Below are 16228 nucleotides of genomic sequence, written 5' to 3' on the forward strand. Positions count from 1 at the left end.
GGTGAGTCTGACCTCGGTTCCGGGAAAAATGGCGGAAGCTCTGATAAAAGAAAACATCAATGAACATTTTGAAAGGAACGAACTTCTGATAACCAGCCAACATGGTTTCTGCAAGGAGAGATCGTGCCTAACGAACTTATTGCACTTCTTCGAGGGAGTTAACAAACAAATGGACAGAGGAGACCTCATTGACATCATATATCTAGATTTCCAAAAAGCCTTTGACAAGGTGCCCCATGAACATCTACTCCGGAAACTCAAGAACCATGGGGTGGAAGGAGATGTACATAGATGGATCAGAAACTGGTTGGAAGGTAGGAAGCAGAGGGTAGGAGTGAAAGGCCACTACTCGGACTGGAGGAGGGTCACGAGTGGTATCCCGCAGGGCTCGGTGCTCGGGCCGCTGCTATTTAATATATTTATAAATGATCTAGAAACAGGGACAAAGTGTGAGATAATAAAATTTGCAGACGACACCAAACTATTTAGTGGTGCTCGGACTATAGAGGACTGCGAAGAATTGCAAAGGGACTTGAACAAGCTAGGGGAATGGGCGACAAGGTGGCAGATGAAGTTCAACATTGAGAAATATAAAGTATTACATATGGGAAGCAGAAACTTGAGGTGCAACTATACGATGGGAGGGATATTATTTAATGAGAGTACACAGGAAAGGGACTTGGGGGTGATGGAGGACATGACAATGAAGCCGATGGCACAGTGCGCAGCGGCCGCTAAGAGAGCGGATAGAATGTTTGGTATAATCAAGAAGGGTATTGCGACCAGAACGAAAGAAGTTATCCTGCCGTTGTATCGGGCGATGGTGCATCCGCATCTGGTGTACTGCGTCCAATTTTGGTCGCCGTACCTTAAGAAGGATATGGCGTTACTCGAAAGGGTTCAGAGGAGAGCGACACGTCTGATAAAAGGTATGGAAAACTTTTCATATGCTGAGAGATTGGAGAAATTGGGTCTCTTTTCTCTGGAGAAGAGGAGACTAAGAGGGGATATGATAGAAACTTACAAGATCATGAAGGGCATAGAGAAAGTGGAGAGAGACAGATTCTTCAAACTTTCAAAAAATAAAAGAACAAGAGGGCACTCGGAAAAGTTGAAAGGGGACAGATTCAAAACGAATGCTAGGAAGTTCTTCTTTACCCAATGTGTGGTGGACACCTGGAATGCACTTCCAGAGGACGTAATAGGGCAGAGTACGGTAATGGGGTTTAAGAAAGGATTGGACAATTACCTACTGGAAAAGGGGATAGAGGGGTATAGATAGAGGATTACTGCACAGGTCCTGGACCTGTTGGGCCGCCGCGAGAGCGGACTGCTGGGCATGATGGACCTCAGGTCTGACCCAGCAGAGGCATTGCTTATGTTCTTATGTAGTAATTGGGGGAAGATGTACTTTTCCTTTTGAGCAACATTGTGAAAATTTAGAATCTGAAGGTCTTTCTGCTTCAAAATGTTTAGCATTACAAAAGTTACAGATATGATCTAAATATTCACATGTGTGTGTTTTAATGTTGTCTTCATTAATATTTTTCATGTCATTCAGAACTGCCATTGGTTGTATTCCGGTCCTTGACTGTTGGGTATGTTTTTTTTTTCTTCTGTGACAGATGTGTTATAATGGGTTGGTATAGGTAGATGTGTTGCTGAGTTTGTAATTGTTGTTGTTGTTCTGGAGTCAGAGTTGCTATTTTAGTTCTTTGGTGTTTTGAATTTTTTTTGACATTGATTTTTATTTTGTTCAATTGTTATATTTGCTCGTCTTTGTTTTTCTCTTTTTGGCGTGTTTTTGACGCATTCTGGAGTAAGAGTTGCTATTTTAGTTCTAAGAATATAAGAACGTAAGAAGTTGCCCCCGCTGAGTTAGACCAGAGGTCCATCTTGCTCAGCGGTCCGTCTTTGCTGTTCTGTTTTGGTGTATTTATGACGCAGTGATTGCTGTTCTTCTGGAGTAAGAGTTGCTATTTTAGTTTGTTTTTGTTCTGTATTTATTTTACGTTGATATTCCTATTCTTCAACAGATGTATTTGTTTGTCTTTGTTTTTCTCTTTCGGCCTTTTTTCTCTTCAACTCTACTTGCTGAGGTGACTGTTCTTCCTGTAGATGTCTTCTAGTAGCCATGGTGTTTTAAAATTTTTATTTGAATTTTCCTTTAAGTGTTTTGTTGAATGTTATGGTTGGAGTAGCTTGCTGTTGGTGCTGTGTATTGTAAAACAGTGAGTATTGACACTGTGGAGGCTATTTAGGCATACTGACTGCTGACACTGGTTTTTTAGGGATACTGAATGCTGTCACAGGTTTTTTTAGGCACACTGAGTGCTGTTACAGTTGTTTTTAGTCACACTGAGTGGTGGGAGTGTTTTTTTAAGTCACAATGAGTGGTGGGATTAGTTTTTTAGGCACACTGAGTGTTGGGATTTTTTTTTTTTTAGGCACACTCACTACTGGCACTATTTTTTACGCACTTTGATTGCTGGCACTGTTGGTTTTTTTGGCACACTCAGTACTATCACTGCAACCAAGCACAACCCTCCCCCCAAAGCAAAGCAACATCACTCCGTAACCCTAGCCAACCATACCTCTCCTCCAAAGCAAAGCAATATCAGTCCTTGACCCAAACTAAGCACACACCCTTTCACCCAAACCAATGCAAGATCACTCCCTGCCCACCTTCTCAGCACACCCCTCCCCACAAAGTAAATTAAGATTGTTCCTTGCTCCCTACTAACCACACTCCTCCCCTCAAAGCAAAGCAAGATCACTCCCTGATTCCAACCAAGCACACCCCCTTCATCCAAGCCAATGCAAGATCACTCCCTGGCCCCCTCCCCAGTACACCTCTTGCCCAAACTAAAGCAAAATTACTTCCTGCCCCAAGCACACAGATTTTGCCTTATCTGAGAAATTTTCCATTTTCTAAAGCAGCTCTGACAGGGTCTGACGCAGGCTCCTTGTAGCGATAGGGAAACTGCTGCTGGAGTAAACAGCCACACACAAATCACTGCAGTTGCTAGAATAGATGTGTAGAGATAGGCATTTCTTTATTTTTTATTTCTGTATGTGTGTCTTTATTTCTATTTGTCTCTCTCCCTTGCCCACTGTCTTTCTTTGTTTCTCTCTCTCTTCTTGGACGCTGTCTGTATTTCTTTCTGTCTCTCTGGTACCCTGTCTGTCTGTCATTATTTCTTTCTCTCTTTTTCCTTGGCCGATGTCTGGTTTTCTTTCTCTCTCTTTTTTTCCTTGGTCACTGTCTGTCTTGTTTTTTTTCTTTCTCTCTTTTTCCTTGGCCACTGTCTGTGTGTTTTTTTTTTCTTTCTCTTTCTCTTCTTGGCCGGTATCTGTCTGTCTTTTTTTAAAAATGTATCTTTCCTTAGCAACAGCAGCAGATGAATCCAGAGACCAATGGGATAGCACACATCTACCAGCAGGCGGAGATAGAGAAACTGATTAACAGGTGGTCCTATTGGCTGGTACTCCTCCTGTATCTCCAGAAATTTTCCATTTTCTAAAGCAGCTCTGACAGGGTCTGACGCAGGCTCCTTGTAGCGATAGGGAAACTGCTGCTGGAGTAAACAGCCACACACAAATCACTGCAGTTGCTAGAATAGATGTGTAGAGATAGGCATTTCTTTATTTTTTATTTCTGTATGTGTGTCTTTATTTCTATTTGTCTCTCTCCCTTGCCCATTGTCTTTCTTTGTTTCTCTCTCTCTTCTTGGACGCTGTCTGTATTTCTTTCTGTCTCTCTGGTACCCTGTCTGTCTGTCATTATTTCTTTCTCTCTTTTTCCTTGGCCGATGTCTGGTTTTCTTTCTCTCTCTTTTTTTCCTTGGTCACTGTCTGTCTTGTTTTTTTTCTTTCTCTCTTTTTCCTTGGCCACTGTCTGTGTGTTTTTTTTTTCTTTCTCTTTCTCTTCTTGGCCGGTATCTGTCTGTCTTTTTTTAAAAATGTATCTTTCCTTAGCAACAGCAGCAGATGAATCCAGAGACCAATGGGATAGCACACATCTACCAGCAGGCGGAGATAGAGAAACTGATTAACAGGTGGTCCTATTGGCTGGTACTCCTCCTGTATCTCCAGTATGCTCTATCTCCCAGCAGGTGATGGTCGCTATTCAACTAGCTCCTGAATTCTGGCTGTGACTAGAAAATTATTTTCTCCTGTTGAGGTTTCTCTTCAGTGAGACAGGGGTGTCCAGCTGAACGGTGCTGGCTTTAGGGGTTACACCTGGGCCCCCCAGGTCCCTGCCTCACCCTCCCTCCATTGCTAGAGGGTCTGACTGGGTCTCCATTTTTTCTTCTTTAAAAAAAAAAAAAAAGGAGACCACATTTGCTACATTCTGCCCTGTTAGTGCTGCACAACCAGCTCTTACTGGCTTCAACTGGCCCTAACAACAAGCATGTGAGTATGTATGTGTTTTTTACTGTTGTTTGAACTTCAGGTTCTGTTTGGGAGTCTTAGTACTATGGGTTCGGTTGATGTACGTTTAAGGAATGGATATTTTATTGAGGCTAAGTTTTATGACTAGAAATTCATTGAGGGAGCCGGGACTTACCCGCCCTTTGCATGCACGTGCTTGGTTTCCTTGTTGGTTACAGTGCGGCAGTAGCGGTGCGATTTCATGCTCGCACTTGTTCTCCTCGTTAGATTTCAGTGCAGCAGTAGTAGTCCTGTTTATTCTGAGGCTCTCTTTCTTCGGTGTTTGTCGCGGCCATGTGCAGCTGATTGTGCAGGTGCCGGTTTATAGCAGCACGCATGAGATGGGACATGTTTTTTCCGGCGCTGTGAGAAGCACCGCACCATTCTTCTAGTTATTCCCCGAGTCTGATTTTTTTTTCCATGCAGGCCGCAACAGGGTAAATTTTGCGGGGCTTGAATCCGACTATATTTCTAGGAGCGTTGATGCAGCGGACACGTGTTGGCGAGAATCAGGCGCGTGCTCGGGTCTCCAGCGATGGCGGGAGAGCTGCAGCATTCCAATAGTTTATTTCCAGCTGACTTTGGTCAGGGTATGCTGCGGCTTCTCTCCTTTCCGGTTTAGACAAATTGTACTTGTTTCACCAGCTTTGGGACAAGCTTGGGCAGATTTATATGTTTATGTCTGTGTTCCTACTGTATTCATTTGAAGGAAGCTGCTAGTTTAATCGGACTCTGGGGTTAGCACTCAAGGGGATTACCAGAGAGACTCTGACCTGTGCTAGGTCACCCAGTCTCGGTTTGTCTCCGGACTGTGTCGACATACGGCAGACGGGGGCTTTGGGCAGGCTGGATCCCATTCTGCTGAATTAGTTTCTCGGGGTTACACATTTCTGCAGACAACCTGGGAGTATATTTACATTTTCTCTATGGATTCCGAATCGGCACTTGGTTTGCCTGCCTCTCTTGGAGCGGCGCTTTCGGTTTTGGCACATGCCATTTCGCCTACCCAAGGCTTCACAAACGTTTTAGGTGATGTGGGCGGTGGTACCGTTTTGGCACTACCAGGCGATTCATCTAATTTCTTTTTGACTGCCTGCTTGATTCAGACGACTTCCAGTCGGGCCATTTGACTGACACGAAAAGGGTGCTATCTTTTCCTCAGTTCTTTACACGTGCATCTTCTAATTTGCACAGCGCTCTTTTCTCCTGTACTATTTATAGGTATAACGGGGTGATGTTTTTATTCATATAGGAGAGACATGTGTTTCTTTCCGGAGACTTGGGCGTGGGGTCTTGGTCTCAGATTGGTATTCTTCTTCGCTTACCATGACCAAGAGTAAGGGATTCTGTACAGTTTCTGGGATCCATATTGCTGACTCCACTGGGGACTTCGGCTTGCTTTCCCCTTCTTATGCTACAGCAGTCGCTTTTGTTCCGGTGGTTCCCAGTATCTCAGGGCTCCAATTATTTGGTATGCTCCTCCTGCATCACTCTGTATGATTTGGTGGCTCAGCGCGATTTCTCTTTTCAAGGCATGCCTCGGTCTTTGCTGGACTATCTCATGACCACTGACCATCCCGGGCTGTCGGGTTGGGGGGCTCGGTGGCTTCAATCCTCAGCTCCAGGAGTCTGGTCTTCAGAGGCGACTCAGTACTTGTTCATTCTTCTACTCTTGAGCAGGGTCAGGCTACCTTTCTGGAGCTTCAGATCATTTTTCTGGATTGCCGCTGAGGGTCCTTTTGGTCAGTATTAGGATGGGGGTATTTCTCTACAGCTTGTACTCATTGGCAAGTGAAGTTGTTCTGCTTCATTGGGTGGACTCTCATCTTCATCTTCTGTTGGAAGATCCTTTTATGGATCAGGATAAGAGTTTGGATAGACTTTCTCTCCGCGGAATCTGAGCATGGCCCATTTCTTGTATGTTACAGTGTACAGCGCTATGTACGCTCTGGAAAGTGTGCATGTTAGTAATAGTGTAATCTTCTGCATCCTGGGTATTGAGATTTGTGGCTCAGGCGTTCTAGGTCTTTTTATGGACGTGAGATCTCCTTGACCTAGACCTCATGGCTTCGTCTCTCAATTCTAAGCTTCCTAGCTTCTTTGGCAGGCCCAGGGAGTGAGAGTTAGAGGGGGTAGCTGCATGGCTCCTTTCTCGCTTCTGCCTTCTCTTTTTCAGTGTTTTCCGCTGGCTGATGATGGCTTGGATTTGCCATCTCGAGCTCGCTTTACGGGCACGGTATTTGTAGAATCTCTGGATTGGCGGCGCCATCCTTACTTTGCGGATTTGATGAGTCTTTCTACAGCCGGACTAAGAAGTTTCCTTGTATCTCCGACTTTGCTCGCCTAGGGTCCGATCAACATTGATATTTGTACTACTTTAGTATTACGACCTAGTTTTTTGAAAAATCTTGGCTGACGTGTAAGGGTTATGTGAAGCAGGTTGTTTCTTCTCTTATCCAGATGCTACGGACGTCTTCTCCTGTGGCTTCTGCTTCCTTTTGGAGGTTTTTCCTTTCTTGGGTGCTTCTTAACATTTGAACTACTCCAGAATTCCTTTTTGGCACAGGTGTATTGCCGAGGGCTTAGCGTTCAGTTCCCTTCAGCTTCTAGTGCCATTCTTGGCTTGTTACAAGGGCTAGGTATATTGCTCTTCGCTTACTTCTCAGCTTCATGTAGTTCAGTTCCTAAACAGAGTGCGGTATATTCATGCGCCTCTTAGAAAGCCCGGTTTGAAGTACAATCTTCACGTACTTCTTCTCAGTTTACCGAAGGCTTCATTTCATCCTTGTATTTTGGGATTCTAAAGGGCTGTGCCGTTGAACATGGGGTTTCTTGTGGCCATGGCTTCAGCTCTGCAGTTTTCTATGTTGCAGGCCTTGTTCAACGGGGATTTCTATTTCTGATTTCCGAAATATGGGGTATCAGTTCGGATGGTACCACTATTTCTTTCTAGGGGGGTGTCATCCTTTCTTTTATGTCATGCTCGCATTTCCTTCCTTCTTCCTGGGAGGAGAAATTGGGAGCAGTGCTTTTATTCACTGCATTTTTTGATACGTACGTAGCGTTCTCTGTGAGCTCGGTTTCTAACGACTTTTAGTTGTTTATATCTCCTTTTTGTATTCTTCAAGGGACACCTCAAACGTATGGTGGTGTCCGAAGCCTCCATCGCTCGATGTGTCCAGGAGGACATTCTTTATACTTGCTTGCTGGCAGGGAAGCGGTTGGCGAAAGAACTTCATGACCATTCCGCTGGAGAGATGACTACTTGGGCTCAGCCCAGAGGTTTTTTCCTTGGAGGAGATTTGTCTCGCGGCTAATTGGTCTTCCGAGAGTGCTTTCTCTCCACATTTCTGCTTGGATGTGAGGGCGCACGCGGTAGGGGCGTTTTGTGCTTCGATTGTTGCGGAGGTGGCGTTTGCTTTCCACCCAGATTGAGGATTGCTTTGCTACATCCCATTGGTCTCTGGATTCATCTGCTGCTGTTGCTAGGAAAAGAAAAATTATGTTCTTACCTGTTAATTTTCTTTCCCTTAGACGCAGCAGATGAATCCAGAGCCCCACCCTTTCTGGATATTGTCTCTCGTTTTTTTCTTTTGCAACTTTCGCAGTTTGTTATTATGGCAGGTTGTTTTCTGTATTATTGCATTTTGAGATTTGTTATGGGAAAGAAGTTTTTTACATGCTATGCCTATTGATGGTTACGGATGCTTGGGCAAGGAGCTATACTGGATAAACAGGAGGAGTGCCAGCCAATAGGATCACCTGTTAATCAGTTTCTCTATCTCCGCCTGCCGGTAGATGTGGGCTATCCCATTGGTCTCTGGATTCATCTGCTGCGTCTAAGGGAAAGAAAATTAACAGGTAAGAACATAATTTTTCCATCCCAGGACAAGCAGGCAGCATATTCTTAACTGATGGGTGACGGCACCGACAGAGCCCTGGTACGGACAATTTTAGAGTGATTGCACTCTAAGAACTTAGAAAGTTCCAGTAGGCTGCACCGCGCATGCGCGAGTGCCTTCCCGCCCGATGGAGGCGCGCGGTCCCCAGTTTCTTAGTTTCCGCGGAGCTAAGAAGATGCGTTTTTCTCAACGGTTGTTGAGCTTTTTTCTCTTGCCTTCCCGCTCACGTGTTTTTTCCTTTTCTCACTCAGGGCGACTGGCTATGCTCCCTCGACCTCAAGGAGGCATACACTCACATACCCATGCATCAGAACTCCAGACAGTATCTCAGATTTCAGATCCATCACCGTCATTATCAATACCGGGTGTTACCCTTCGGCCTGGCCTCATCTCCACGGGTATTCACCAAGTGTCTGATCGTGGTAGCTGCCTTTCTCAAATCTCACGGTCTCCAAGTCTTCCCTTACCTAGACGACTGGCTAATCAAGGCTCCCTCATCTCAGCTAGTGGTTCAAGCCACCAACCACACAATCTTCTTCCTTCACATCCTTGGATTCGAGATAAATTACCCGAAGTCACATCTCCTTCCCACTCAGCGACTACAATTCATTGGAGCGGTCCTCGACACCACCCTCATGAGGGCGTTTCTTCCCTCCGTCCGTCTGCAGACACTGCTCCACCTCTTTCATCATGTGCTCTTTCAAGACTCCATTTCAGCACGCCAGTTGATGGTTCTGTTAGGCCACATGACCTCGACGGTGCAGGTCACTCCGCTCGCCCGTCTCCACCTTCGTACTCCTCAGTGGACCTTGGCCACTCAATGGTCCCAGGCGACAGATCCTCTTTCACGTCACATATCTGTAACATCGTCGTTCCGACAGTCTCTGCGATGGTGGTCCAACTCCTCCAATCTTTCCAGAGGTCTTCTCTTCCATCTACCTCCTCACTCCATGATCATCACCACGGATGCTTCCCCGTATGCCTGGGAGGCGCACATGGACCACCTCCGCACACAAGGTCTTTGGACAGTCCAGGAACGAGCTCATCACATCAATTTCCTGGAACTCAGGGCAATGTTTTATGCTCTCAGGGCATTTCAACATCTTCTCTATCCCCAGGTTCTTCTCTGCACAGACAATCAAGTAGCCTTGTATTACATCAACAAGCAAGGCGGCACAGGCTCTCGCCTCTTATGTCAGGAGGCCCAACGGATCTGGTCTTGGGCGACAGCTCGCAGTCTATTTCTGAAGGCTGTTTACATTCAGGGCGAGCAGAATTCCTTAGCAGACAACCTCAGCAGAATTCTTCAACCTCACGAATGGACCCTTGACCCTGTCACTCTCCGGTACGTCTTTGCTCAGTGGGGCACCCCTTGGGTGGACCTCTTTGCAGCTCCTCACAATCATCAACTGCCCCTCTTTTGTTCCAGACTCTACTCCCCTCATTGTCTGGCAGCAGATGCTTTTCTCCTCGATTGGGCGGATCGGTTTCTTTATGCCTTTCCTCCCCTTCCTCTCATGTTGCAGACATTGTTCAAACTTCAGAGGGAGAAGGCCACCATGATTCTCATGGCCCCACGGTGGCCACGGCAACAATGGTACTCCCTTCTACTTCAGCTCAGTTCCAGGGAACCCATACTGCTACCAGTATTTCCTACTCTACTTATTCAACATCAGCAATCTCTGCTTCATCCCAACCTGCCATCTCTCCACCTGACATATTTGTTTCTCTCGGCTTGACCCCTGCTCATCCATCTCTCTCTCAGTCTGTCCATTCCATTCTGGATGCCTCCAGGAAACCATCCATTCTTCAATGTTACCAACAGAAGTGGACTCGTTTCTCTTCCTGGTGTCTCATTCATCATCATAATCCCACTACGCTACCGGTAGAACAACTGTTGGATTATTTGCTCTCTTTATCGGACTCCGGTCTCAAATCTACTTCCAACAGAGTGCACCTCAGTGCCATTACTGCTTTTCATGAGCCAGTTCACGGAAAACCTCTCACGGCTCATCCTTTGGTCACTAGGTTCATGAGGGGCCTTTTCAATGTGAAACCACCTCTTAAGCTCCCTCCAATTATCTGGGATCTTAATGTGGTTCTGTCCTCTCTCATGAAGCTTCCCTTTGAACCATTGGCCACGGCTCATCTCAAATTTCTCACTTGGAAAGTGGTCTTCCTTATTGCCCTTACCTCTGCCAGGAGGGTCAGTGAGTTGCATGCACTAGTGGCTGATCCACCCTTTACTGTTTTTCACCATGACAAGGTGGTTTTACGTACACATCCAAAGTTTCTCCCTAAAGTTGTCTCTGATTTCCACCTTAACCAGTCCATTGTCTTACCTGTCTTCTTTCCAAAGCCTCATTCTCATCCAGGAGAACAGGCTTTGCATACTCTGGACTGTAAGCGTGCTTTGGCTTACTATTTAGAATGCACTAAGCCTCACAGATCTTCTCCCCAACTTTTTCTCTCTTTTGACCCCAGTAAGTTGAGACACCCGGTTTCTAAACGTACGATCTCCAATTGGCTTGCTGCTTGCATCTCATTCTGTTATGCTCAGACCGGACTGTCACTGGAAGGTTCTGTCTCGGCCCATAAGGTTAGAGCTATGGCAGCATCTGTGGCTTTCCTCCATTCTACTCCTATTGAGGAAATCTGCAAAGCTGACACTTGGTCCTCAGTTCATACTTTTACCTCTCATTATTGTCTGGATGCGTTCTCCAGACGGGATGGACACTTCGGCCAATCTGTTTTACAACATTTATTTTCCTAATGGCCAACCTTCCCTCCATCCCTCTTTTTGTTAGCTTGGAGGTCACTCCAGTTAAGAATATGCTGCCTGCTTGTCCTGGGATAAAGCACAGTTACTTACCGTAACAGGGGACAGCAGGCAGATATTCTTACGCCCCGCCCACCTCCCCGGGTTGGCTTCTTAGCTGGCTTATCTTAACTGGGGACCGCGCGCCTCCGTTTGGGGGGAAGGCACTCGCGCATGCGCGGTGCGGCCTACTGGAACTCTCTAAGTTCTTAGAGTGCAATCACTCTAAAATTGTCTGTACCGGGGCTCCGTCGGTGCCGTCACCCATCAGTTAAGAATATCTGCCTACTGTCCCTGGATAACACCTGTTATGGTAAGTAACTGTGCTTAATTGTCCTGCTATTATTCCTGCATATACTAAATTACCATAATCCAACTTAGATAGTAGAAAGCATGAATTAAAGTATGTAAAGATTTCTCATCTAAAAAATTTCAAATAGCTCTAAGCCAGGGGTCTCAAAGTCCCTCCTTGAGGGCCACAATCCAGTTGGGTTTTCAGGATTTCCCCATTGAATATGCATGAGATCTATGTGCATGCACTGCTTTCAATGCATATTTATTGGGGAAATCCTGAAAACCCGACTGGATTGCGGCCCTCAAGGAGGGACTTTGAGATCCCTGCTCTAAGCTGTCTTAACTCACCATATCTTTTAGCCAGTAAAGAAGAAACCTGTTCTTCAAAGCTGTTCTTCAAAGGTACAGTGTCACTCAGAAACGCCTCTGTGGCAGCATGGAACTGCAGAGGGGAAGAACACTCGTTCTAAAATTCAGGCCCCAAAAATTTAATAAATGGAGAAAAAAGTGTCTGGCTCCAGGGGTGCAGAGTCACCCTTAGGTGATTGAAAATTGCAGATCTTAGGCTGCGAAGGGTCTGCAGCCTGGTGAACAGCATTACCAGCCATACTGAGCCCCAAAATCACTGAAGGCCGCCCTACCGGGCTAGTTGAGCTAAGCTGGATGCTGCCACCTCTCCCCACTGTACCACATGACATAACACAAGGACGCTCCAAAAGTGGAATAGAGCTTTGGTACATTCTGTCAGTCTGGGCTGGTTTATTAGGGAAAAAAACAGGATGAAATTTAGTTTTATCTGATAATTCACTTTCAATGAGTCCTGCTAGACCAGCCCCGGACCTACCCAGGAAGATGATAAGGTGTAGTCTTCAGAGCTGGGTTGTTCTTTTCATTTTACATCGCTGGTCTTCAGAGGGTTCCTTTTTTGAAATTGGGTTCAGCTTGTATATAGGTTCCTTTTATCAGTATCAGTATGCAAATGCCAGAACTAACAAACGACAAGTTCTAAATTGCACCACTCCCCTATATGATAATGTCACTGAAACAGTTCAAATTCTCTGCCTCCTTCTGGCAAGGTGACATAACCCATTAGTGTAGGCCAGGGGTAGGCAATTCCAGTCCTTGAGAGCTGGAGCCAAGTCAGGTTTTCAGGATCTCCACCATGAATATGTATGAGATGGATTTGCCTCCTTGAGATGCAAATCTATCTCATGCATATTTATTGTGGATATCCTTAAAACCTGACCCGTCTCCGGCTCTCGAGGACCGGAATTGCCTACCACTGGTGTAGGCTGATCTAGCAGGACTCAGAGAAAGGAAATTATCAGGAAAGACCAAATTTCATTAGCTAACAGATAATGGTACTTTTGCTTACTGTATGTTGTGATCTTATGGGATAAATAAGAGTCAAAAGTTGTCCCAGCCTTATAATTAACAATGTCTGATGTTTTACACATTTTAGTATTTACTGAAGGATTAAAATTAGGCTCTTCCTGTTTAGTTTCTAATTTTTTGGTATGAATCATGTGAGTTATCTATAACTAATTAATGTAAATTTTTGTTTAATACAGGTATTTTTCCTGTTTGTCAAAAGGAGAAAAGCTTCCCGTGAAGGAACGGGTCGAAATGCCTGTAGCAACTCAGAAAACTGACACTGGGCTAACACCAGGTTTGCTTAGAGTTTTACATAATCAGGTACTGTATATAACTTTCTATTGAGTTCTCGGAATTTCCTGGTCTGGGTGGTGACATGAATCTTTAAACCTACCACTTCATTATTAATGTTTTAATAAATTTGTTCTGTATTTTCCTCCTAATTATATAATCTTGTTTGCATATTTTTGTGTTTGGCATGCAAAATTGCACAATAGATTGAATAATGGTTGTTATGTGTATAAGTTATTGAGGCAATTGGTACTAACAACCAATTATCAGTGATAATCGGAATTAATTGGTGCTAATTGCACTAATTTGCAATTTTGTGCATAACTGTACTTAAATGCTATTCTATAACATATAACGATGGGAGGAATATGGGCATACTAAGCACTTATATGCTTAAATTTTAGAATTCTGTCAGTTTTGTGAGTGACAGCATTTAGGCATAAGCATTTACACCAGCTTTTAACATATGGTAAGTAGCTGCACCTAAAGTTAACCATATAATTGCTGTTATTCGAGAAAAAGCATGTATGAGAGTTGATTAATCAAATCATGGCAACTATTTTTTTTCTCAAAAATGCGCCAACACTGGAAATCTAATATACATGTTTGAAAGTGTATGACATGTACTTCTTTTTTTTTTTTTCAAATTCTTTATTCGTTTTCAATCTTACATCAAGTGCACAAACAATAAAACAATACAATTAAACACATCACTTGACAATCTTTCTGATTTATCTTACAATACATAAAATTACCACCCTCCCCTCCCATCATTCCTCTATTATTTCCCCAATAAGAAAAATGTAAAATATACCTCCCCCTCCACCCAATCATTAGACGACGTATATTACAATAGAAAATGGTGTTTACTCATTACAATAAGAAGTTAATGGCTCCCAAATTTTATCAAATTTCTTATAGCTTCCTTGTTGTATAGCTATTGCTCTTTCCATTTTATATATGACATGTACTTCTTAATGTTGTCACCAGATGAGATATGAGTGCAGCAGTCTTTGATAGGGGAGAAACAAAAAACATGGCATTTTAAATCATCGTTTTATTATGGCATACAGTGTACAAATACTTGTACAAAACTGTTTTAACTGTTAACATCCTTAAAAGTAGTCTCCCAGGTTGTCTTGTGTGTCATCCAGTTTGTAACATAGTAGATGACGGCAGATAAAGACCGGAATGGTCCATCCAGTCTGCCCAACCTGATTCAATTTAAATTTTTTAAATTTTTTCTTCTTAGTTATTTCTGGGAAAAATCCAAAGCTCTACCCGGTACTGTGCTTGGGTTCCTACTGCCAAAATCTCCGTGAAAACCTACTCCAGCCCATCTATACCCTCCCAGCCATTGAAGCCCTCTCCAGCCCATCCTCCCCCAAACGGCCATATATAGGCACACTTTTCCTTCTAACCCTTCAGCAATGTCACTCACAAACATATTGAACAGGATCGGCCCAAGCACCAAACCCTGAGGGACTCCGTTACTCATCTTTCCTTCCTCCGAGCGACTTCCATTAACCACCACCCTCTGGCATCTGTCCGACAGCCAGTTTCTAACCCAGTTTACCACTTTGGGTCCTAACTTCAGCTCTTCAAGTTTGTTCAACTTTGAGGAACCGTATCAAAGGCTTTGCTGAAATCTAAGTAAATTACATCTAACATATGTCCTCAATCCAGCTCTCCGGTCACCCGATCAAAAAAATTCAATCAGGTTCGTTTGGCACAATTTACTTTTTGTAAAGCCATGTTGCCTCGGATCCTGTAACCCATTCGATTCAAGGAAGCACACTATCCTTTCTTTCAGCAACATTTCCATTATTTTTCCAGCAACTGAAGTGAGGTGCACCAGCTTGTAGTTTCCCACTTCATCCCTGTGACCACTTTTGTGAATAGGGACCACATCCACTCTCCTCCAATCCCCAGTAACCACTCCTGTCTCCAGAGATTTGTTGAACAAGTCTTTAATAGGACCCGCCAGAACCTTTCTGATCTCCCTCAATATCCTGGGATGGATCCTATCTGGTCCCATCGCTTTGTCCACTTTCAGTTTTTCAAGTTGCTCATAAATACTCTCCTCCGTGAATGGCACAGAATCTACTCCATTATCTCGTGTAACTTTGCCAGACAATCTCGGTCCTTCTCTAGGATTTTCTTCTATGAACACAGAACAGAAGTATTTGTTTAGCACATTTGCTTTTTCCTCATCACTCTCCACATATCGGTTCCCAGCATCTTTTAGTTTAGCAATTCCATTTTTCATCTTCCTCCTTTCACTAATATATCTGAAAAAGGTTTTAGACATTTGTTCTTCCCCCTGTGCTTTCGCCAGATGTATCTCTCTCTTGGCTTCTTTCAGTTTCACCCTGTAGTCCTTTCTGCACTCCTCTTCTTGGGGGTTTTTATATTTCACGAACGCCAACTCTTTCGCATTTATTTTCTCCGCCACTAGTTCAGAGAACCATATCGGTTTCCTTTTTCTCTTGTTTTATTTATTTTCTTCACATAAAGGTCCATAGACATTTTTATCACTCCTTTCAACTTACACCACTGTCTTTCCACTTCTCTTATGTCCTCCCATCCTAACAGCTCTTTCTTCAGGTACTCTCCCATTTCATTAAAGTCCTTACGTTTGAAATCTAGGACTTTAAGCATCGTGCAGCCGCTCTCCACTTTAGCCATTATATCAAACCAAACCATTTGATGATCGCTACTTCCCAGGTGAACACCCACTTGAACATTAGAGATACTCTCTCCATTTGTGAGGACCATATCCATCGTGGATTCCCTCGTGGGTTCCGATACCATTTGTCTGAGCAGAGCCTTTTGAAAGGCATCCACAATCTCCCTACTTCTTTCTGATTCCGTAGACGAAACATTCCATTCCGCATCTGGCAGGTTGAAATATCCCAACTGCAGCACCTCCTCTTTCCTTCCAAACTTTTAGATATCCACAATCAGATCCTTATTTGCTGCGATTGAGTCGGAGGTCTGTAGACTACACCCACATAGATAGAAGTTCCATCTTCTCTTTTCAGAGTGATCCATATCGCTTTTTCCTCTCCCCAGGTCCCTTGCATTTCAGTCGCTTGGATATTGATCTTTACAT

General features: G+C 44.2%; 1 protein-coding gene across 3 annotated transcripts in view; it reads left to right on the top strand.

The window, feature by feature from the left end:
• Positions 1–16228, top strand: part of ROPN1L (rhophilin associated tail protein 1 like) — a 208719-nt gene that overhangs the window by 87302 nt on the left and 105189 nt on the right. For all 3 annotated transcript variants that reach the window (XM_033934263.1, XM_033934262.1, XM_033934261.1), the window contains exon 3: positions 13020–13143. In XM_033934263.1, coding sequence (XP_033790154.1) covers positions 13020–13143 — 124 coding nt within the window. The remainder of the gene's footprint in view (positions 1–13019; positions 13144–16228) is intronic.

The sequence above is a fragment of the Geotrypetes seraphini genome, chromosome 2 (assembly GCF_902459505.1).
Source record: "Geotrypetes seraphini chromosome 2, aGeoSer1.1, whole genome shotgun sequence".
Taxonomy (NCBI): domain Eukaryota; kingdom Metazoa; phylum Chordata; class Amphibia; order Gymnophiona; family Dermophiidae; genus Geotrypetes; species Geotrypetes seraphini.